At 35.5% G+C, this 23,642-nt stretch overlaps 1 protein-coding gene across 3 annotated transcripts in view; it reads left to right on the top strand.

The window, feature by feature from the left end:
* Positions 1-23,219, top strand: part of COPS2 (COP9 signalosome subunit 2) — a 29,501-nt gene extending 6,282 nt beyond the window's left edge. The window contains exons 2-13 of one of the 3 annotated variants that reach the window (XM_040968490.1): positions 3,569-3,682; positions 4,295-4,372; positions 7,319-7,444; positions 9,848-9,937; positions 10,062-10,139; positions 12,497-12,671; positions 13,081-13,259; positions 13,365-13,417; positions 17,500-17,597; positions 18,702-18,784; positions 19,383-19,441; positions 20,293-23,219. In XM_040968490.1, the coding sequence (XP_040824424.1) occupies positions 3,569-3,682; positions 4,295-4,372; positions 7,319-7,444; positions 9,848-9,937; positions 10,062-10,139; positions 12,497-12,671; positions 13,081-13,259; positions 13,365-13,417; positions 17,500-17,597; positions 18,702-18,784; positions 19,383-19,441; positions 20,293-20,437 (1,278 nt within the window). In that variant the 3' untranslated portion in view covers positions 20,438-23,219. Of the gene's footprint in view, positions 1-3,568; positions 3,683-4,294; positions 4,373-7,318; positions 7,445-9,826; positions 9,938-10,061; positions 10,140-12,496; positions 12,672-13,080; positions 13,260-13,364; positions 13,418-17,499; positions 17,598-18,701; positions 18,785-19,382; positions 19,442-20,292 lie in introns of all 3 variants that reach the window. The other 2 variants (XM_040968489.1, XM_040968491.1) reach the window with 2 other exon arrangements.
* Positions 23,220-23,642: the final 423 nt, after the last annotated feature.

The following is a 23,642-nucleotide window of genomic DNA, read 5'->3' as shown; positions in this document are numbered from 1 at the left end:
TCGGGAAAACCAGTGAAAGATGGCCCATGGAAGTGGATTCCTGAAACTTACATGGGAGACCTGGCAGAAGCTCCTGGCAGCCATCTGTGGAGTCTACCAGCAGGTGGAAGACCTCTCTGTGTCTCCCCTCCCTCCATGTTTTAATTAAATAATTTCTTTTAAAAAATTATATCATTTAATAATATCAAGCTATATTCCTTTATGTAAGTATACTGTTTTGTGGCCACACAATGACAAAATTACCTAAGATTTCTCAGAACTTGTCCCTGTTATTAAGTGGCATGTGGTAGAATCAAAAATGGAGTTCGTTTGTGACATACCAGGTCAGACTGCCACGTGTAGTACCATTATCTCATATAGACACTGGTTCAAGACTCTGCTGCTCCACTTCCACTCCCCTCCCTGTTAATGAGCCTGGAAGGCAGTGGAAGATAGCCCAAGTCTTTGGGCCCCTCACCCCACAAGAGAGACTCGCATGAAGTTCCTGGCTTCTGCCTGGCTCCAGCCCCTGCCTTTGTAATCATTTGGGGAATAAGCCGACAGATCGGAGATCTCTGCTTCTCTCTTTTCCTGTCTCATTTTCTCTTTGTATCAAATAGATATATCTTCCTTTAAAAGATCATGATTATTAATTATGAAATAGTAGAAGCATCAAAACATCAAAATTTTGTATCTGAAGACTTTTCAAAATGTCATCATTTTAAAGAATTGTGTGTGTGTGTGAACTGAAGAATTCTTTGTTGTGGTACATAACTTGTGATGATGTGATTCACTGAACCGCAAGTGGTAAGTTAGTGATGCCATGTTGGCAGCTTCATACCATGGGAATGTGGTGTTGGAGATCACAAAACAGGACTACCTGAACACTAGTTTTATCAATTCTTACATATTTGTTCATTTGGGCAATAATAGCTGTTAAAGTTGAATTACAGTTATGTAAAAAATAGCATACATTTCCACATCTTAATCCATATAATATGAAAAACCAAAGAAATGTATTTGCAAAAATGTTGAGGACTGTATCAAGGTTTGTCTCAGCCATCATCAATTGTTTCTAACCCATCCGGGATTTAGATATTTCATTGGTCTGAAATCTGTGAAGTCCCAGAAGTGGCAGTAGTCGGTCAGTCATGTGTGATAGATAAAGGCCCGTGTGAGACATAACAAGAAGTGTAAAGGATCCTTTTTCAAAAAATGTTATAATTGGTTCGGTAATGTTCATGAAATTAAACTTAGTATCTTCAATTCTGAAAATGTCAATTTCCCTTTTATAACTGATTCTTTACCCCAAGATTTACTTGAGGAGATGACATTTAAGCAGAGACCAGAAATACACTATAGTTAACCAGCTAATAGAGGGTGGAACAGAAGGAAAAATAGCATGAAAAGGGAGATAGGTCACTTGTGAGGTCAGGTCTGGGTAGTTGCAGCGAAGTGGACGAGGGCAAGCGTCAAAGGAGGTAAGGTTGAACCTGGGGTAGGAGCAATGGGAAGCCACTTTGGAGAAAAAAAATAAGATAATTTTTATTTCGTGAAGATGGTTCTCTGGCTACCATGAGAAGATTGAAACTTGAAGATTAAAAAGGAGAATGGGAAGCATGTTGGAGAGGTGAAAATAGGTTGGCACAAAATTAGGGGCGGGGATTTGAGATTTACTTTGAAGGCAGAATCAAGTGATATTTTTTCTGTTCAATAATCTTATTTTTAGTTCTTCCTTGATTGTGCTTGTCTCTGTCACATTTTATTCAAATTTTGACTTTAAATTTCGTCAGTTTCATTGTAGTCAACTAGATTATATGAGTTAAGAAATGATTGTGCCATTATGAAATTTACTTACTACCTGATCTTGTCCCTAACAGAAGTGTTGTAAGGGATTTTCACATCTTAGCAGAATTCTGCATCTTAATGTTATTCATGTCCTCCTGCAAAGAAAAAGCTATCCTCCAGAGGGCGCACATTACCAAGCTACTATTTTGATTATTGAAAAACCGTCTTGTGTCAATATATTTTGAGTCTTCTAAACATTTATTACACTCAGTGTATCATTCCTCCCTCCTCTCTGCCTTTGAGAGACTTTGCAGGGTTTTCAATAGTTCTCTTACAAGGAAATTTATTAGCTGTTTTTGAATTTACAGTTAACTTTCTGTTACTGTTCACTTTTTGTGTTTATTTCCAGATATTGTTCTTAATTTAACATAAACTTGCTCCTTTGCTTGATCTGAGAGGTAGAGTTAGAGAGATAAAGGGAGAGACTGCGGTCTTCCATCTGCTGTTTCACTCCCCAAATGGCCTGGACTGTGCCATGCCGAAAACGGGAGCTTCTTCTGGGTCTCCCACAGGGTGCAAGGCCCAAACACTTGGGCCGTCTTCCACTGCTTTCCCAGGCACCAGAGCAGAGAGCTGGATATAAAACGGAACAGCTGAGTCTCGCCCATATGGAATGCCAGCATCACAGTTGGCAGCTTAATCCACTGTGCCAAAACACCAGCTCCAAACTTGCCCATTACTTTATATTGGCTTGTTACTGAGATTAAAGTAATCTACATCTTACGGCTTCCTAAAATATTATTTCTCATCATGACTATATGTGGGTTTCATAAGATTGAATACCGTGGAGCTACTTAAAACTCGTTTATATTACTCACAAAATAGTTGTTTTGTTTCACTTATCCCTTCTGCCTTGTTGTTTTTCAGCAACAACTAAGCTTATGTTAGGGAGTATCATAAAATTATGCTAATCTACTTCATTTTATTTATTTTGATTTGTTATATAGCTGCTGTAGCATGCACATAAAACAGTATTCTTAGTAGCGTATAATTGTATTTACCATTAGACTGCTCTGCCATATGTGAATTACCACTCTAACTAGTTAGTGTAAATGTAAATAAAATTTAGAAAGAAAAAGTAGTAATTAGATCACATTTGTGTTAGATTTTTCTCCAATTCCATAACAAGATTTAACTACTGCAGAATTGAGGGACATTAGCCAATAATAATTTTGCATCCTGGTTTTGTTTTGTTGTTGTATTGTTTTGCTTTGTTGTTGCTGTTGTTGTTATTGTTCAGATTGATGTTGAAAGTCAGAGCTAGTAACAGATCTGTCCGCTGGTTCACTCCCCAGATGGACGCAATGGCTAACACTTAGCCTGAAATCAGAGGTTTATTAGGTCTCCCATATGGAGGGCAGGGGCCAAAGACTTGGTTTGCTGCTTTTCCCAAGCCATTAGGGTAGAAGTGGATTAGAAACAGAGCAGCCAGCAGCAGACCCCTGTGGGATGCTCGTGTCTGAGGCGGCAGCCTTATCTACTACTGTACAACACTGGCCCTTCTACTTTTGTTTGGATAATAGTTTTAATCTGAAATAGGTATCTTTTCATTTTGATCTGAAAGAAAATTATGTTATATATCATTTACTCCAATTTTAAAATAATGGCTAAGCATCAATGACATTTTGCCTGTCATTCAAAGTGGCTTTGGTTTATATAAATGAATAATTTTGCCCTTTTTAATTTACAATGTACTGGTTTCCTTTTTTCCATCTGTTGACTCTTTCTTTCCAACATACAGGAATACTCTGAAGACAGCAACTCTGAGCCAAATGTGGATTTGGAAAATCAGTACTATAATTCCAAAGCATTAAAGGAGGATGACCCAAAAGCAGCATTAAGCAGTTTCCAAAAGGTTTCTATTTTTTCCCAACTATTTCTTTGTTAAGTTTTATTTTTTTGGAATCATGTTTTAGACAAAATTAAGTGCCTGAATGATTTTATTTCATAGGTGTGTTTTTCAATACCTAATGATAATTCCATAAGGTAAGTTTGCACTTTGCAGCACAGATAAATAGCCAGTCAAGTTGTATGTGCAACAGGACCTTTGTCCTGAAAAGCTGTGTGATTCTAGCAGGGAAAGCCAACATGATTAACAGGGATTATCGAAGCAGTCTTGTTCCTTTAGGTACCCATCATACAGGTGTGGTTTCTCTAGTGTAAGTTGATTTTTGGATTTACAGTACGCTGTAGGGTTATTCTTAGCAAAATTTACTTGGGAAGGAAATTATTTCTCTGACAATAATCAAGAAATTTCTCTGATTTTCTGATCATCAAAATGAACTCTGTAGGTAAGCATTGTAAAACTTGTCCTTTTTAAAAGCTTTAGGGGAGAAGAAGGGGTGGAATTGTAGGAGAAATGTTTTCATGAATATGATGTAAAGTTAATTCAAAACTAGACATTGAGTGCAATTTAAGAATAATATGTTCAATATTAAGTGAGACTAAAAATGTCTTCTGTTTTTAGGTTTTGGAACTTGAAGGAGAAAAAGGAGAATGGGGATTTAAAGCACTGAAACAGATGATTAAGATTAACTTCAAGTTGGTAAGGATTGTTTTGAGGAAAATCAGACTAATTTATAAATTCAGTAAAACTACAACAAAATACAGTTACATCTGCTCTGCTGTTGATTTTGGTATTCAGCCTCATTTGCAGTAGTACTACTCAGTAAAATATTCTGCATCGAATGTGAAAGTCTGTTTGAGAAATTAATGTTTTAGGTATACATGGACACTAATTTTCTGCTATACTTATTGAGTACATTTTCTACTAATGGTTAGTTTTTGGAGTTTCAAAATTTCATATTACAGACATTTTCTCTTGCACTGACTAAAACCAAAAAGCCATTATTTATCTTTCACCTGACAAATAATCCATTGGCAAATTAAGGTGCCCCACTATAGACTATGCTCTAGCGTGGCAACGTGACCATTTTAAAATGAAGTCAGGTTATGTCATTCCTTTGCTCCAAATCTTCTAGTGATCCTTTGCACCCCTAAATGAAAGCAAGGATCTTTGCCGTGGCCTAGAAAGGCTCGATGAGTTCACCCCTTGCTGCCTATGCAGTATGTTTGCTGCATACTGACCTCCTTGCTGGCCCTGCACACATCGCAAGTACACTGCTGAGTAAATGCCTTGACTCAGCTGTGTCCTCACCTCAGATGCTCTTCTGTTAATTCTGTTCTCTGTTCATATGACCCTAGTTATCAGGAGGTTTTTCCTGACAACTTAAAGTAACATCCTTTCTATTATCACTTAGTTTCATTTTACCATGCTTTTTTTTTTCTTTGCACATGTGACTACTTCTTCTATTTTCTTTAATACAGCTTGCTTCCTATCAGCTGCTCCCAACACCCTCATAATAAGCTGTAAGCTCCAAAATATGTCAAATGTTATTTAATATTATGTATATTATTTTTAAATTCTGTTTAAGGATAGTATCTGTGTTGATTGCATTAATGCTCTCTCCTCCTCTGAATTTCAGAGTATCTTATGATGCACAGAATCCCTGTACTTTCCTTTCTGCTTTTGCGTGTGGAAATATTAATTACAAATATTTACTATATTTAGTATAATAACTTACAGGGTTTGTGGGAAGAACTACCAAGAGTCTTAAGCAGCAAAAGTTTTTAAATAAGCTTAAGTGTAATGACATTAAGAGGCAAATTTGAAATATCTAGTGTTCCTGTAAAATTTGCTGTCTTAACACACTAGCTGTAGCTTCAGTTTTTGAGTCCATTTGAACAGTATGTTACTTTTATGAGGCTTGGTTTTTCCACTTTTATGTTGAGCAAAAACAGAGAAATAAAGGATATAGTTGTGTTTTATATTGTGATTTTCTTATCTGTGTTTTGATCTGTTCTGGGGCATCTATGAATATGTTATGATTTATAAGAGTGGTTTATGTCCAATCCCCACCACTTTTTAGTTGGATTCACTGTAGAACCCAAATTACCAGGTAGTTGCTTCAAACAATGAAACATCAAAGAGTTCTTTATCAACTTCTCTATTTCTTCATTACGGCATATAAAGCTGATTTACCCGATCATCCTTCAGTCTTTATTGATAAAACATAATCTTCAGAAAGCTAACTTTAAAGTTGTAGGTTAAGGAGATAAATTCAGAATTGTAACTTTTTGCTAAAATTATTTTCTCTGTAGCAAGATCAAATCTTAAGAGTTGGGGCATTCTCTGATTTCCCTTTTTCTGTAAGGTGCATCCTATAATATTTTATGTATTTTAGTTGCTCACTCATAGAATATTATCTGTTACTTTCCCACACAGGAAATTTATGTAATTGAGAGACAGAAATACAGAGAATGCACATGCTAAAGTTTTTGCAGTGGTTCTATCCATTTTTTCCACCTACTTCCACTACTATTTTTGTGTGTTTTTTTGTAAATCACAGCCTACTTAGAAGTTCCAGGAATAATTCTTATGTTTTCTTGTCTCTCTTGCTGTATTCCGTGACACAATATTGTCATAAGCAGAAAAGTTACTTTATTATTTTATTCCTCTAGTAACCACATATGCTCAGTTAGGAAAAAGGGCATAAATACACTTATCTGCCAGTACTTCATCTTCCTGATGAAAGAAATGGAGAGAAACCAATTTTTTTTCTTAAGACTTAAACTGGTTCATTACCTAAATGACTGCAGCTGCCAAATCAGGGACAGTCAGGAGCCAGGAGCATCTTTCAGGCCCCCCACGTGGGTACAGTGGTTCAAGGACTTGAGCCGTGCTCCACTTTCTCAAGGAGCTGGATCAGAAGTGGAGCAGCCAGGTTTCAATGGTGCCCTTATGGGGTGCTAGTGCTATAGGTGGAAGTTTAACGGGGTACACCACAGCACCAGCTCCAGAACCGAAAGTAATGGTAATGGGGGTAGTCAGGAAAGGAGGAGCAACCTCATCTATTGTTGACTATACAGCCTTCAGTGGGAGGATTTTTCTTGCATTGAGTCCTGGGGCTTCAAGAGATTCTTCCACTTCACATTTTTATGCAGTGACAGACAACCCGTGGCGGGGAGAATGAAAACATGCCAGTCTCATTAGAGAGCCTCCTAATGAAGACATAACTCCTTGGGGTGGGGGTGGCTCATGCCCATGTAGCTAATGACCCAGATATCTGAACAGTTGGTCTTGACAGCTGTGGGTCTATGAGTTTTATTAGTTTTTGTCACATACAAAAATGTATTGTTCAGTGAGGAACAATGTGTGAAATTTGAAGAGTTTATGTAAGTTGTTGTACATGTTTCATAGTTGAACTTACACATTTAATTTATGGATGAGTAATATTTCAAATTTAAGATACAATGTCTATAATGTTTTTATATAGTATGTGATCTAGTACATAGTTTCTCCTTCATATAATTATTATAAACTATATGAACTATATTTCATTTATGTATTTGTATATATGATAATTTAATTATGTGTGCTTATTTTGGCATCTAAACATGTATCTAATAATGCTTTCTTCTTCAATCACAGACAAACTTTCCAGAAATGATGAATAGATATAAACAGCTATTGACCTATATTCGGAGTGCAGTCACAAGAAATTATTCTGAAAAATCCATTAATTCTATTCTTGATTATATCTCCACTTCTAAACAGGTTAGACCCAATATTTCCTTTATGGTACCATCAATGTGATTATTTGTAATAATGAACTTTGTTGCTAAAAAAACAAAAGCCTAGAGGTTCTCTTCAGTCAGTTGTGCGAGTTATCAGAATAGTTTAGAAGTAATATGTAGTTTCATGAGTATAGAATTGTGTAACATTTAAAGGTAATAACTCCAACCTAATATCTTTAAATATCTTCAGATATCACAAATTGTTTTTGCATGCTTATATGAATGTTAGATTCCATGCAGTCACTATCACCATCCCTCCTAATGAGCCCCATCACCATGTCAGCCAGCCACTGAGAGGCTGAAGTAGTTAACAATCAGTCATGGGTTACTGATGTGTCTGTCATTAGGTTAAAATCCCTGAGAAAAGCCTAAGCTCCTATCAGTGCTTGACGTTACTCAGTACGTCCTCAGTAAAGGAATGGATGAGCAATGATGACAAGAAGGGCTACTGGTGCAAAAAACTAAAAGAAACACTGGGAGTGATATTACTTTCATTGTTCTAGATTTTTATTGTTAGAGAAAACATTGATTCCTATATATATTTTTGACTGAAGTTATTAAATAATTAGATCATTTGTGGGTTTTGTTTGAGTTTTGTTTTTGTTTTTTAAAGACTTACTCATTTGAAAGGCAGAGCTATAGAGCCATTGCACAGCAGGCTAATTTCTCCCTCTCTGTGCACCAGCATCCCCTATAGGCATTGGTTCATGTCCTGAGTGCTCCACTTCCCATCCAGCTTTCTGCTTATGGCCTGGATAACTAGTGAAGGATGGCCCAAGTGCTTGGGACCATACACCCTCATGGGAGACCCAGAAGAAGATCCTGGCTCCTTGCTTCACGTCAACTCCAATCATTGCAGCTCTTTGGGGCATGAACCCGGGGCTAGAAAATCTCACTCAATCTCCTTCTCTCTAAATCTGCCTTTCAAATGAAGATAAATATGGGAAAGAATTAAATAAAAATTTAAATTAAGAAGGCAAAGAAAGAATAAGAAACAGAAGGAGAAAGAAACACTGGCATCCACTGGAAGCTGGATCAGAAATGGAGCAGCTGGAACTCTAACAGGTGTGCTGGCATTGCAGGCAGTGACTTTACTCACTGTACCACAGCACCAGCCCCTGTGAAGGTTCTCTTAAATGATATAGTCTTAAACTTGAGTTTTCTTACTCTATGGTGTTTAAGCTCAAGGTGTGTTCTCTATTCTACATTTCTCAGGACATTTGATACTTTTTGTACTCAACATGTTCATTACAGGATCAGCCTCTCACTGTGTTTTGTATTAGATTTCATTTTAATTTCTTGAGATATTTTCTCTCAAGTCTTTACATTTAAAATGTATATAATGTGAATGTTCACCCTCAGTAGCACTAAGGGTTATTATGAGACTTTCTTAAATGAGAAAATGTTTGCCGAGCCTTAACAAACAGGTATTCTCATACATTTTTTTTAAATACTGTTTATCGATGTTATATCTAATGTTGGGGAATGATTGTGATTCTAAAATGTGAAGATATGTTCTAAGTGCTATTATATATAAGCTTTTTTTTAACTTCGAAAGAATAAATGTTGGCTGAGTGCTGCTCTGACTTGCTCTGTACTCCAGCAGTAGTCATGAGTAGATAGGCCGCCTCTCCTAAAGCACGTATCTTTCCTTCTCACGGCTCTTGTACTTCTTGATCCTACTGGGTAGAGACTGTGAGAATCATAGTCAAACAAAGAATAACAGTAGAAGGAAGGTGGGCATAGTTAACAAAAGCAGAGCTAGAAATAGGGAAAGGAGAGTGGGCAGAAAAGTAAATAGAGCAAACCTAGGGGGAAAATGGTACACTTGGAACTGAAATTAAACTAGACTTTTTCCACCCAGCTTCAAGGCTTATCAGTGACTAAAAACTGTCAGTAGGTAGTCTGTTTGTAAAAACAAATTTCGGGGAAGGAGTTCATTCTTTGTTTTTGTTTTTTTTCAGCATCGTGCAGATATTAGATGAGAGTTCAGTTAGTGGTATATACAGTGTTAAGGGTGCAGCACATCATTTACTTGTGTATGAGCTGATTTGATTAGAAGGGCAAATCAATGCTGTTACAACACTAGAAGTTATAGCACTATAGTTGTGGTTTTCCCACAACTAGAAGTTGTGGTGGGAAAATGTTTTCTGAGTTTTATAAATAGGAAAACAGGTTTTGACATGTATTCTATAATCTATATTTTGCTTCAGTTTTGTTCATTAAGGGGGCTAGAAGACAGTTGGTGAGATACAGATAGTGTATCTTATATGTATTGAAATTATTGAAGTTCAAAGATGCACTTTTAGTTTGCTCAAATAAACTTTATTAACAGGTACAAATTTGCTGTTTACAATTATAGAATTCTGATTTTTTATGTCAGATGGATTTACTGCAGGAATTCTATGAAACAACACTGGAAGCTTTGAAAGATGCTAAGAATGATAGACTGTGGTTTAAGACAAACACAAAGGTAACAGTTATATAATTACTTAAATGTATTTCTTCTGAAGAGTGGGTGGTTTTCCTTAATATCTTCTAAAGATTAACACCTTCTGTTGAAATGTTTCAACTTTAATAATTTTTTTTTCTTACAGCTTGGAAAATTATATTTAGAGCGAGAAGAATATGGAAAGCTTCAAAAAATTTTACGCCAGTTACATCAGTCCTGCCAGGTAGAGTGTTATCTTATTTTTTCTTAACATAAAATAGAAATAATTGTATTTGGAGATCATTTAGGGATATTTTGCCCAAAACATCAACCGAAAGTGGCATTTGGAAGATAAGCTGAAGTGCTGCTCTTCCTAAAAAGTTGCACTCTGTGTTATAATCCTAACTTCCAGTCGTCATCTCCTGTGAAATGAGTTACAGGTATCAGTGAGCAACCAGGTCAGTCATATTTAACTTCTTGTTGTTATAAACTTTGTTTTTCTTCCTGTTGTTGATTTTGTTTTATGGCTTTTGATTCAAGGGGATGTAAAGTAACAGTATAATAGACACTGTCATATCCAGATGTGAGGATACAATGCAGCATGCATCTCAACTTCCAAATCGAAAATGGACCCACAATGAAACTGTTAAATGTATCTTGACAATAGGATATTGGATTCTCTGCTATTGTCCATACCTGCAGTGTCAGGATACGCTTAAATGTTAGAATGATGGGCTTAGGACTGCTTATGAAGGACTCTAGGGGAAATCTGTGGGGAGGGATAGAAAATTTGGAGAGGGCAAAAAGAAAATTCCATAGCCTATGGAACTGAATCGTAAAATAATGAAATAAATAAGTTTAAAAAAAAACAAGAAAAAGAAAAAATGTTGATGGACCTGGCTTGGGGCAAGCAGGTTATGCCACCTATATGGGAGAATAGGGTAAGAATGCAATTTCTGCCTCCTGGCTTCACCCTTGCCCAGATCTGGCTGTTAAAGCCATTTGGGGAGTGAGCCAGTGAATGAAAGATCTCTCTTTCTCCCTCTCCCTTCCTCCATTTTCCTCTCTCTCACCCCCTTCATTTCCCTTCCACTCCCAGCCCTGTTTCTTTAAAAAAAAAAAAAAAACTTGACATTTAATTACACACTATAAAAATAGGACAAGTTGTAAACATCTGTTATAAACATATGTAGTATTGCAATTTATGATACATAGAGCCTATAGCAGCACTGCACAGAAGTTCAAGTGATACTGAAAAAATAAAGAAGGCTGTGTCAACGCTAGCAGTGTAGTGGTACCAACACTGCTTGTAGCTATCACACATTTGACATGCGGCCAGAGTAACAGGGAAACTGAGTTTTAATTTTAATGAATTTGGATTTGAACAGCCATATGGTTGTCAGTACTTTATAACTGTAGATTCTCATTTCCATTTCTTTTTTTTGTTCTGATCAAATTAGGCATTTGATATTTAAATTTTACAAAGAAATGCTATTTGATATTCCAAACTATTATTTTAATACTATATAGTTGTTTTTATAAAGAGGGAAATGATTAGGAACTTATTCTAAACAGATTATGTGCAATATTTTCTTTTAATAAGTTATTTTAAATGATTTACTATCTATACATTCTTAGGAATGTATTATTTGGTTCTCAAACAACTGTGGCTTCAGATCCGTGTAAAGTGAAAATGACCTAAATAAAAGAGTGTCTTTCAGTATACATAAGGTATACGTAAAGCCCTATGGAGAACGTTTGGCTGGTTTCCCTAGCAACATAAGGACATAATATCTGGATTAGCAGTATAGTTCTTAATATTTTGATGGAATTATTTTTAGCCAGAGACAGATGGAATTCCAGATGTAAAGATTTTACACTGATCATTATTAGTAAAAACTAAACAATTTTTAGTTGGAAGACACAATAAGCAAGTGTTTGCATAGTGTATAGCAGTGTCTGATGTTTCTGGATATCTCTTGAGTATGTGCTGTTTTCATGGCTCTCATTATGTGGGCTTCTGGTTGGTTATCCCTCGTAGTATAGCTGGTATGCCACCACATTTTGATCCGTTTGACATCTACCAGGTGAATTAGTCCTTTTTCTTCCATTTTTCCAGGTACTTGGTTCATGCTTCAGCTGGAATCATAATTGATCTCTTGAAAGTATTTGAGATGAGGAACTTTTGACTTAGGAAATAACTGTATTCCTTCAGGTTAAGCTCAGTGGCACGTGGATGACACTCAGCAGTGTTGTTTTGTTATTTTTGTTCTGTGGTGTTTTTTGTAATTGAATAAGTGAATCTAAAACAATTGTGGATATTTGGGCAAGATCATAAATAAAATTCTAAGAAAAAACCTGAGCAATTTAAAAAAAACCTTTCTGGTCACTTTACCTTCCAGTAACTAAAAGGTAGAAAGGACGCATGGATCCATTTGTTGTTGTTGAAGTGTTGTCTTAATACTGTAGTTCCAAAATAACATTTGGCATGCATTTTTGCACAAAAAGAATGAAATTCCCAGACTAAATCAAATACTTGTAAAAATTACCAAATTGTCTGCGAATTCTGTTTTGACTAAATGAAAGTATTTGCTTTCTTAGACTGATGATGGAGAAGATGACCTGAAGAAAGGTACACAGTTATTAGAAATATATGCTTTGGAAATTCAGATGTACACAGCACAGAAAAATAACAAAAAACTCAAAGCATTGTATGAGCAATCACTTCACATCAAGTCTGCCATCCCTCACCCCCTGATCATGGGAGTCATCAGAGGCAAGTATGATTGTGGGGGGTGGGTGATGATAGGCAGTGTCACATGCCAGAGCATGGGATTTTGCAGCTCTGTTACTGCTTCTGTTTCATTGCAAATAACTGGCTGATGTATTGAAATCAATGAAGTCTAGAAATTAGAAATTCTAATCTTAGAAATTAGGATGAATTCTCATCTTTTGAATTTTACAGCAGTAAAGATTCTTAATAGAAAATTTACTTTATCCTAAGTCCTGTTCCAGAATTATAATGATGTGTTTAAGATTACTGACTAAATGTGTATAACCTGGAGCCAGTAGTTTTCAAGATACAGAATTAAAGACTGAAAGCCACTGTAATACTTTCTTTTTCATCTTTATAAAGTGATTAATCTTCATATTACAAAACTTTTCTTGTGATTTGTTCTTTACAGAATGTGGTGGTAAAATGCACTTGAGAGAAGGTGAATTTGAAAAGGCACACACTGATTTTTTTGAAGCCTTTAAGAATTATGATGAATCAGGAAGTCCAAGAAGAACCACTTGCTTAAAATATTTGGTGTTAGCAAACATGCTAATGAAATCGGGAATAAACCCATTTGACTCACAAGAGGTGTGTATTTTAATTGTTAATTTCTTTTATTAATTTCGTTTTCTGGAGACAAATGCTTTTTTTTTTGTACATAGACATGTATTTCTTTTTTTTTACTGTGTTTAGGCCAAGCCGTATAAAAATGATCCAGAAATTCTAGCAATGACGAATTTAGTAAGGTAAGAAGGAAGTTTCCAGAATTCATTTAGTATTTGATATTTACTCTTTAGTGTTTTCAGATGAAATATGTAAATATTTGTAGTTTTAAACTATTTTCATTTGTTTTTATATTTGAGAGTAGAGAAACAAAGAGTCAGAGATCTCCTATCTGCTGGTTTGCTTCCCAAATGCCCAAAGTGGCCAAGGCTGGACCAGGCCAATTCTAGTAGCTGGTAACTTAATCCGTAACTTCCATGTACTGGCAGGGACCTACCTACATGAGCCATTTACTTGCGACTTAACAGAGTGTACATATGCAAAAAAACCTGAATATAAAGAGACTCTGGAATCAAATCTCGGTATCCCACTAGGGTTGGCATCCTAACCATTGGCTTAACCACTACATCCACACCTATGACAGTTAATCAATTTTTTAATCTCCTGAGGGCTTTTGTTACATTATCTTTGTTTTTTTCTTATTTATATGTATCTAATCCGTGTATATGTGCATGCATACATGCATACCTGCTTTTATCAGTGGAAAACTAATTGTAGATCTTTTTTTTTTATTACAAAGTCAGATATACAGAGAGGAGGAGAGATAAAGAGGAAGCTCTTCTGTCGAATGATTCACTCCCCAAGTGAGCGCAATGGCCGTAGCTGTGCCGATCCAAAGCCAGGAACCAGGAACTTTTTCTCGGTCTCCCACAGGGGTGCAGGATCTCAAAGCATTGGGCCGTCCTTGACTGCTTTCCTAGGCCACAAGCCGGGAGCTGGATGGGAAGTGGAGCTGCCAGGATTGGAACCGGCAGCCATATGGGATCCCAGTGCGTTCAAGGCGAGGACTTTAGCCACTAGGCCACACCGCCAGGCCCTGTAGATATCTTAAAACACTGCTTTACAACCTTTGTTACCTCTACCTACCCTATTCCAAAATGAAATTTTGAATGACAGGTGGAAAATATTTTTTTAAAGTATTACCCCAAATTCCTTGCTGAGGTGGAAGATGGGAAAGCAAGAGAGTTACTATTCAAAGATTCATTGAATATTTTTTTTTGTTTTTAAGATTTATTTTTATTAGAAAAGCATATCAGATTTACAGAGAGGAGAAACAAAAATGCATCTGCAGGTTCACTTTCCAAATGGCTGCAATGGCCGGACCCAGGCCCATCCAAAACCAGGAGCCAGGAGCTTCTTTGGGTGTCCCATGTGGGTGCAGGGTCCCAGAGCATTGGACCATCCTCCACTGCTTACCCCAGGCCATAAGCAAGGAGCTGAATGGGAAGTAGAGGAGCAAAGATAAGAACCCGTGTCTATATGGGATTCCAGCACTTGCAAGGTTAAGATTTAGCCATTGACCATCATGCCAGGCCCCGTTGAATATATCTTTGGAGAAAGATGTTGAACCATTGAAGAACCTGCCAGAATTAATTAATGTTAAACAAAATTGTGAGTCCAAACCAAAAAACCTCTAGATCAGGCTCATTTTTGCAAAAGATACCAGTTGAGCAAAGAAAACTGCTCTGTGCTTGGAAGAAACGGTGTTCTTTAGAGTGGCTTTCTTTGAAGAAAAGTAAAACAAGTCTAAGGGTTTTTTTAAGTCCTTTTGAAGTTATACAGCTGAGTATGTCACAACTGGGAAAATGTAGTTAGGGCAAAATTTTTTGTTTTGCTTGCAGGTATATGTAGATAATTTAGATGATTAAACATTTCTTACTAGTATTTTATCATTTGAAAATACTACTAAACATATAAATCATGAGCTACCTATATGTAGATTATGAACTTGGGGGAAATAGGTTATTTCATCATGTGAAATTCTTATGTACAATATTCTGATTTATTTTCTTTTTATTGGCCATTAGTTGTACAATTTACTAGATTCTGATTTTAAAGACATTTTAATTTTAGCTTTAGGACAAAATTTTTTGAGGAGGGAGACTAAGAATATTTGAGGTATAAACTCCTAACTTGCGATATTAAATCAATCTTTCTTTACCACTTTGTTCTAGTTTAATATGTGTTTGTTGGTTTAGGTTAATTTTAGTCATGAATAGTAACTTCTCCATCATTATTATGAACAGCATATTCTATCTACATCTGGCCATCTTAGCAAAAGCTAATTTAGTTAGGAATTAGCTTCAATATGCTTTTTAATGTTTTATGGTGTTAAATTGCCATTCAACAGTTTACACTTTTAAAACATTTTGAATTATTGAGGAAAGGTTTTTCTGTAGACATTGATATTTTATGCAAATAAATTGATTAGATTAACTTGGATTTGCGGACTGGATTGCTGTCCACTAAAAAGTACGGTTTCTATATATGTATGTTAACATCTGGCTGTTTATGCCAGTGAATTTAAGAGCTTAATTTAGTGATAAATTTTTTCCTAAACAAGTGATCCATGATGTCCCCAAATTTTATATAAAACTGTAAAAATAAATAAGTAAATAAACACCACTGCTGCAATGGAATAATATCTCATGGTTAAAATATAGTATGTGCGTATTTGAAGTAAAATGTACTTATGTGCAACTGTTTTCAATATTATTTGAGTATCTCCTCATACAGTATATTGGGTGAATGTATTTGGAACAGGTAAAAATGTAATACTTCCTAATTTTATCTTCCTAGTCAGTTGCCAGCAGTCTAGAGGAAAATAATTCCTGTTGAAGCACTTGAATCACCTGCCCCTAACATGAAGTTGCATTGCGACCCAACAGATGGAAGCCCATCAGAGAGCGTGCAGAATGGCTGTGATATGTCTTACATAAAAAGCAGACAGTGGTGCCATATCCAGAAGGTTGGCTTCTTCCTTCGCAGCACCTTGACATTCCCCATAGGGCCGTACAGAGTGCTTTCAGGAGTAGGTATTAGATGCCTCAGGGAAATGAGGAACATAAGTCAGCCTTCTGCGACAGGGAGTTCTATCACTCTACTGTGTGTGCCCACTTGGTGCTAATTTTCTGCTATTGATATTTCTGTTACAATATTTGGTGTGATTTTAAGGCTAGAGACACCTGAAATTGAAGTTTGTTTTTTTTTTTAAAGTTTTGGCAGTTTATGATAGCTCTCTGGAAGATGAAAATTAGAAACCTGCTTTTGTGAATAACCTTCAGAAAAGATATACTTTATTATTTTAAAGACAAGGCATTAGTCCTCCAGATAGTAATGTGCATGAAACCTGGTTTCTTCTGTTAATAATTACGATGTAAGATTTGCTTAGCTGTGAAGACACCTGGTTTTAGTGCCTGGCTCTGCCGCCTCCCTCCATCTTCCTGCAAGGCAAACCAGGGAGGCTGCAGTGATGGCTCCTGCCACCCATGTGGGAATCCTGGATTAAGTTCTTGCTTCTTCATTTTGGCCCTGATTAGGGCATTGGTTAGAACTCTTGCTCTGCCTCTCTAAAGTAGATTTTTAAATGATTAAATTTAATTTAAAAGTATTTGGTTTTCAAAACTGTTTAATAGTTATTTTTAGAAATCAGATGTTGCTCAATAGAAGTTTTGTTATCTTAAAATTGAAGATTTTGAGATGCTTTTAATTGCCTATGTAAAAACACAGTATAACCCCAAAAAAGATTTATTCAATCATTTAAAAAGCAGAAGAGAGGCTGGCACAGTGCCATAGAAAGCTAATTCTCCAGCTGCAGTGCTGGCATCTCTTTGGTGCCAGCTCCAGTCCTGGCTACTGCACTTCTGATCCAGCTCCCTGCTGATAGTCTGGAGTGCAGCAGGGGATGCCTTGATGCTTGGGCTCCTGTGGAAAGCAGTCCCTGGCCCTCAACGTCAGATCAGCCCACCTCTGGCCATTGCAAGCATTTGAGGAGTGAACCAGCAGATTTTCAGATTTCTCTTCCTCCTGCTAACTCTTTCAAGTAAAATAAATAAGTCTTTTTAAAAAGCAAAAGAACTAGAAAGAAAATTCTTTTTTGAGGGGAGGGAGCATAAAATGATGTGCTTGTGCGTATAATGCTAATTTCAGAGACAGAAACAATATACTTTAGATTTCTGTATATGAAAATTAAGAAAGAGGCACTTCAGATTGTCTGATTTTAATGACGTTTTCATGTTTGACAGTTTACATTTTCTTTTGTTAGTGCCTATCAGAATAATGACATCACTGAATTTGAAAAGATTCTGAAAACAAATCACAGCAACATCATGGATGATCCTTTCATAAGAGAACACATTGAAGGTATACTCTTTGTACTAACGGAATTCTATTTCCTTGTTGCTGTCAAACCAATGCTTAATAGAGCTGAAATTCATACAAAGTACAGAAACACTGCCATGAAATAGGAGGCCCTTAAAACGATATAGCAGTTTGGAACAATCCACTAATTGATTCTGCCTTGATGTGAGCATATTGTTGTGTCTGTCCCCTTACACACGGTAGCATGTTTATTGTTGCTTACAGAATATATATTTAGGATTTAGAGTTGACAAATAACAAAGGCATTGAAAAATACCCTGCTGTTAGTAGGCTGAGCTCTTTTACCACAAAAGTTCAGGTTGACATTGGGGTAGATTCATGTTAGTCCGTGAGTAAAATTTGTAGTAAGTGTTGTCAAGTTACCAAGGATGAAAGTCACTCCTTTATGCTCCCTCTTACAAAGGAGTTTTTCCTTTTTTACGATTTTTAGATCACATATCAGTAAAATCTGAAGGATACTTCAGAGGCCGTATTTTATTGTTCCCTAACTTCATTTCTTTGTCATGTAACAGACATTTTACAAGTCCTGATATGAATCTGGAATGAAACTGTACTTCACAGACATAGAAAAATATAGACTCATTGTCCATGAAATCCAATAGAATTTTTAAAAATTAAAAAACAAACCATCAAAAACAAAACAATTAAAAAACAATTGTGAAGAGACTGAGTATATAAAAGCATTGTATAAGATATGAATATTGAGAGTATGAAACAAGGAACTTGGCTGGTGTAAATCAGCCTCTTAAAGCATGTTGACTATTAAGGAAATGATTGGTGGAATCTTACTGGGAAGACAAAATACTTTAGTCCGAGTTGAATGTGTAAGAAATCAGGAGGTAGAAACAAGAAACCATGGGAGAGATGTCTGTAGCCATGGACTCACAAAGTTTCCAGACCTAAACACGTCAGGGTCTTGCACAGCAGAAAGATGTACTTTGAGAAATCAGAGGTGTGCATGATTACTGTGATTTAGAAATAGTAGTATTTCACAAATGTGTAATACCACAGATATTTGTGATAGTTGAGTCACAAAGACACCAAACTGCTAAATACAGATGGTTTAATTTTTGTCTTTTCTTTCAGAGCTTTTGCGAAACATCAGAACACAAGTGCTCATAAAGTTAATTAAGCCTTACACAAGAATACATATTCCTTTTATTTCTAAGGTACTTATGTTCTTGGATTTTAATGATATTTCTAATTTGTAGTTAATAAATGCAGTAAATTTGGTAACATTTTATAATATTGCATTATTTAAGTAAGTAGGTCTAAACTTTTCTTTTTGAATTCTTTATATAAATTTATATGATATAAACAGATTTCATGTGGTTCATATACAGTTCTAAAAAGGTAACCATACTTACCTTCTTCTAGAAATTGACTTGATATGTATTTTTGTTCTTGATATAAAATGAACTAACTCAAAAGCACTTAGCATTGTAACAAAAAGAAATTGAAATTCAATAAATTTTGTCTTAAATATTCCTTTAGCCTGAGAAAAGTATACAAGTGAAGGTAGTGGCTAAAATATTTTATTGATAAAGAATCTGTCTTAACTACAATAAAATTGAAATAAGGAAAATAATTCAAAAGTTACAAAGTTAAATCTTTAACTTGGGTCTTCAGAGATGTTGTACAATGATAATGGAATTTATTTTAAAATCTTCACTAATTTTCCTGTAGGTGTTAGAAATGACTTTAAAATCAAAATGATTATATAATTATTAAATCTTTAAAATGTTAGTAATAAGTCTTTCATCCTAGGAGTTAAACATAGATGTAGCTGATGTGGAGAGCTTGCTGGTACAGTGCATATTGGATAAGTAAGTACTTTACTGTTTTGTAAAAACCACAGAATGTTTCAGACCATAAATTTTAAATAATGAGTTGGCAGTTGAATTCTTTGTTTTTCATAGAAAACACTGACTCTGATTAGAAGATCTTTTGACAGTTTTTGATCACTGAATGAGCATATTAAACATGTCTCTGGAAAGTTTGAAATATTTTTTCAGAAGGATTTCTTATTCAGTAAATGCCTTTTATACAGTTGAAAGGATTCTTTAATGGATAATAGTTTTGTTTAATGCTCTGGTTGATAAAAGTTTAGAAGTTATCTGTAGTATATTATTTAAAGCTTCACAGTTGATATTTGCCTTTGATAATTCGGTAAGTTTATGTGTGGTGGTTCTTTCAATGAAACTGACAAAAGGTGACTGAAATCTTGTTTTTGACTCAGGTTTTGGTAAAACATTGTGCTGAAGTTTAACTCATTTAATGTAGATAGCAGTTTTTGTTTTTTTAAAGTTTAGTTACTATTTTTGAAAGGGGGCTTGGTGGGACATGGATGTTCAGTCTGCTGGTTCACTCAGTACCCTCAACAGCTGGGGTTGAGCCAGCCTTGAACTAAGCACTTGAGCCATCACCTGCTTCCCAGGGGCAGTAGTGGCTGCTTTTAGTAGTAGCGGTAGCAGTAGCAATAGCAATAAGCTGGATCAGAAGAGGAGGCACTGAGACTCTAACTAGCTGTCTAACATGAATTTCAGGGCATCTCAGGCTGGGACTTAATCCACTACACAACAATGCCTGTTCCAGCAGTAGCAATACTTGATGAAACACTAATCAGTAATTATGCTTAATGAAAATTGTTAGTAGAAATGCTTTCCTTTATTTCTAGCACTATTCATGGCCGAATTGATCAAGTCAACCAGCTCCTTGAACTGGATCATCAGAAGAGGGGAGGTGCACGGTATACTGCACTAGACAAATGGACCAACCAACTCAATTCTCTCAACCAGGCTGTCGTCAGTAAACTGGCATAACAGAACAGGCTTTGACAGACATCCTCGAGGCAACAGTGCAGAAATGTAAACCTTGAACTGGGAATGGCAAAACTACTGTCGGTTGATGTGTCCTGAAATTTATTGGAGTTATGGCAGAAGTGCTTTTTTGATCAACTGGTTTGTGTTTTGCTGCTGCATTTATCCCAAGAAAAACAGCTTTAATCTCCAGAAGAAAACCAAAATACCATGGGATTTATGCTGTATTGACATCTTGCCCTAAACATACAACATCATAGTAATTTGTCGTGGGCAACATGACCAGAGAGAAGATTTTTGTCATGATTTTAAATACACTGACACGCTACTGTTGGTTAAATTTAAACATGTTTTACCTGCAGAAATTCTCTCACAAATAACCTGCAATAACTTGAAACGCATACCCTTTTGAACACTTCCTTTTCTCATGTATAAATGGAAATGTTTGCTGCATTTTGCAAAATGTCAATTCTCCAAAAATGTGTCCATATATTTCTGTACCTGCAGTGTAGTAAAGGTTTAGATGAAACCCCATAATTATAGTGGCATACTGTCACTTAGGTTTCAAGCAGCAAAATAAACAGTGCAGCTCAGAAGTTGTAGTTTGGTTCTTGATGTGTTTTCATTACTTTTGGGATTGTTTTGTTTCTTAGTACCTTAGAAGTCTCAAGCTGTTTTATATTCAGTTGATTTTAAAAAGCCGGGGGCAAATAAGTTGTGGTTATTTGCTTTCAAGTTTATAAGTAGTCTTTATTGACGAAGTAAGGAGAACGACTTCCTAACAAAAATTCTTTTTTTAAATGATATTCCTTTAAAAAGAGTAAGTTCTAACTCAGAATGTCTCATATTTAAACAAATATGCCAGAACATAGACAGCTAAATGAATGTTACCTTGCATAGTGATCTTGCTGGAAGGTTATTTCCTGATGCCAGCAGTTTACCATTGCCCGAAACCTCTTGGGTTTGCTCTTTTATAATTGCATTCAAAGTTAACTCATACACAGTGTAATACCTTTATGATTATGCATTGTTTAAAAAAGAAAAAGAACATTTTTTTACGAAGCTGATTGTTTCTAGCTATCATCATTTTGACAGTTTCCAATAATAAAATCTGAGGTAATGCAGAAAGTATGCTCATGTCTGCAAGCAACACCAGAAGAGTTTTATAAAGATATTTTGAGCAGTGGCAGTTATAGTTCAAAGAATGAACTGTGGCCTTCCAAAGGTGACTACCTTAAAGGAACTAGGCTCATTTGAATGTATTGAGTTTTGGATGTATTTTGTTTTATTTTTTTCTTGAGTTCACATTAGTTTATAGTGTCAAAAGGAAGAACTAAGATGAACATAATTTCTTTGGTTTTTCTATTGCTTGTTATTATGTAAAAAGTGAGTGGCAGCGCAGAAGAAGACTGTTATAACTGAAGAGTTACAACCAAGAATTTTTGATCATTAAATCAGATTTTATAAACAGTGGAAGGAGCATGGACTTAAAGCAAGGCATGCTTATTCGGTTTTGTCAAAATTTTACGAAAATATGTGATATATATTTATACTAAAACTATATAATCCTTAGATTTAGGAAAGCGATCAGTTATTGTCTTTAGCAGAGTAAAGCAGTATTAAATACAGGTAAATGTTGGAAATTGTAGAAACCTGAGAGAAAACAAAAGACAAAATTACTGTCTATAGTAGGGAATAAAAAAGTTTAAGATATTATAAAAAAAATTATGTGTATTTTCTTCTCTTTTACATAAATCATTTGTGAAAAGTGTGTTAATTTTTTTTACAAGAGTGATAATTAGGATTTATTTTTCAGTATAATTTGGAGACCCTTTGTTATCCAAATAAAAATGACAAGTTTCTGTGCCTGTATTCCACTATGTATGCATGTGATAACCCTACAAAGCTGAAGTTCTACTTAACTCTAAATTTGTGGAATTACAATTCAAAAAATTTGAGTCATGTAATTTAACTCTTACTCTGCAACTCTTAAAATTTCCATTTGTCAGTTTCAAAAACAAAAAAGATTATCATTTGTCCTGTGATGAAGTCTTTACTGGGTATAATCCTGAATTTTCCAGATTCTAGGGAGAAAGCATATACTTTTCATATTCTTTGAAAAAGTGAGCTAGTTGTGGATATATGGCAGTATCCATTGCTATACACTAACCAGTTTAACTGTATATATATATCAGGCATATAATAACTTCAGATATACTTAATATCAGTCTACCATTTAAAACAAATTATTTTTCCCTTTTGAACATTTTTCTGAGTTAAATACTATAGCATTGAAATCTGAGAAATTGCTTTTCATATTATAACTAAAACTTTAAGTAAAAATCAATTTGGAATTTTCTAGTGATTATCCACTAGTTAAATCTTTTGCTCTTTCCCATAAGTAGCTTGTATCCTTGTAATGTAGTCTTTTTTTTTTTTTCTTTTTTATCCTAAACCTGGTTAAAGTTACTGCTACAAATACAGGCCATTGACTGCGAGAGCTGGACTTCTATTACTCATTCTTGCCCTTGGAATAGTTGAAGATGATTTGAGCTGATCCGTACTGAGTACTTCCTTTACTATTCCTCTGTAAGTGATTGTGGATGGTGTGCCTGTCAAGACTCTTAAGAACCTGGCATCACATGGGAATGTAGTTTTACACAAATCCTTATTTCAAAGAGCTGTGCTGTGAGTCATACCGTGGTGTGTGTTACCTGATATTAGACATAGATTTGTCCCGGATAAATTAAAAATTAAAAAAGATCTTGCTTTTTGAAATAGCAAATATAGAAGAAATTTTGGAAGAAACTTTATTCGGTAGTCCGTAATTCTTCAGTAAACAGGTAAGTGGATTTCTGTTTTAGAGGGGAAATGTGTAAATCAGCATCGGAAATGATTGTTTCGGTGTAGGACTCTGATCAGCTTAGTCCACAAGATAAAAAGTTAACTACCTGGTGGAGTCCACTTACCTCTAACAAGAATCTCAGAGATAACCCTAATGGTTCACTTACCAAGGCTTTTTGAAAAATTACTATGTTAATCCTGTTATTTAGTATTTATTTTATTGTATTCTATCTTTATTTGACAGGTTGAGTTATACAGAGAGAGGGATAGACAGATCTTCCATCTGCTGGTTCATTTCCAAAATGGCCACAGCAGCCAGAGCTAAGCTGGTTGGAAGCCAAACAATTTCCTCTGGGTCTCCCAC

Source organism: Ochotona curzoniae, unplaced genomic scaffold, assembly GCF_017591425.1.
Source record: "Ochotona curzoniae isolate NIBS_2020 unplaced genomic scaffold, NIBS_Ocur_1.0 scaffold_4701, whole genome shotgun sequence".
NCBI classification, from domain to species: Eukaryota; Metazoa; Chordata; class Mammalia; order Lagomorpha; family Ochotonidae; genus Ochotona; species Ochotona curzoniae.
The sequence above is the reverse complement of the archived record's forward strand: the minus strand, read 5'-3'. Positions and strand labels throughout refer to the sequence as shown.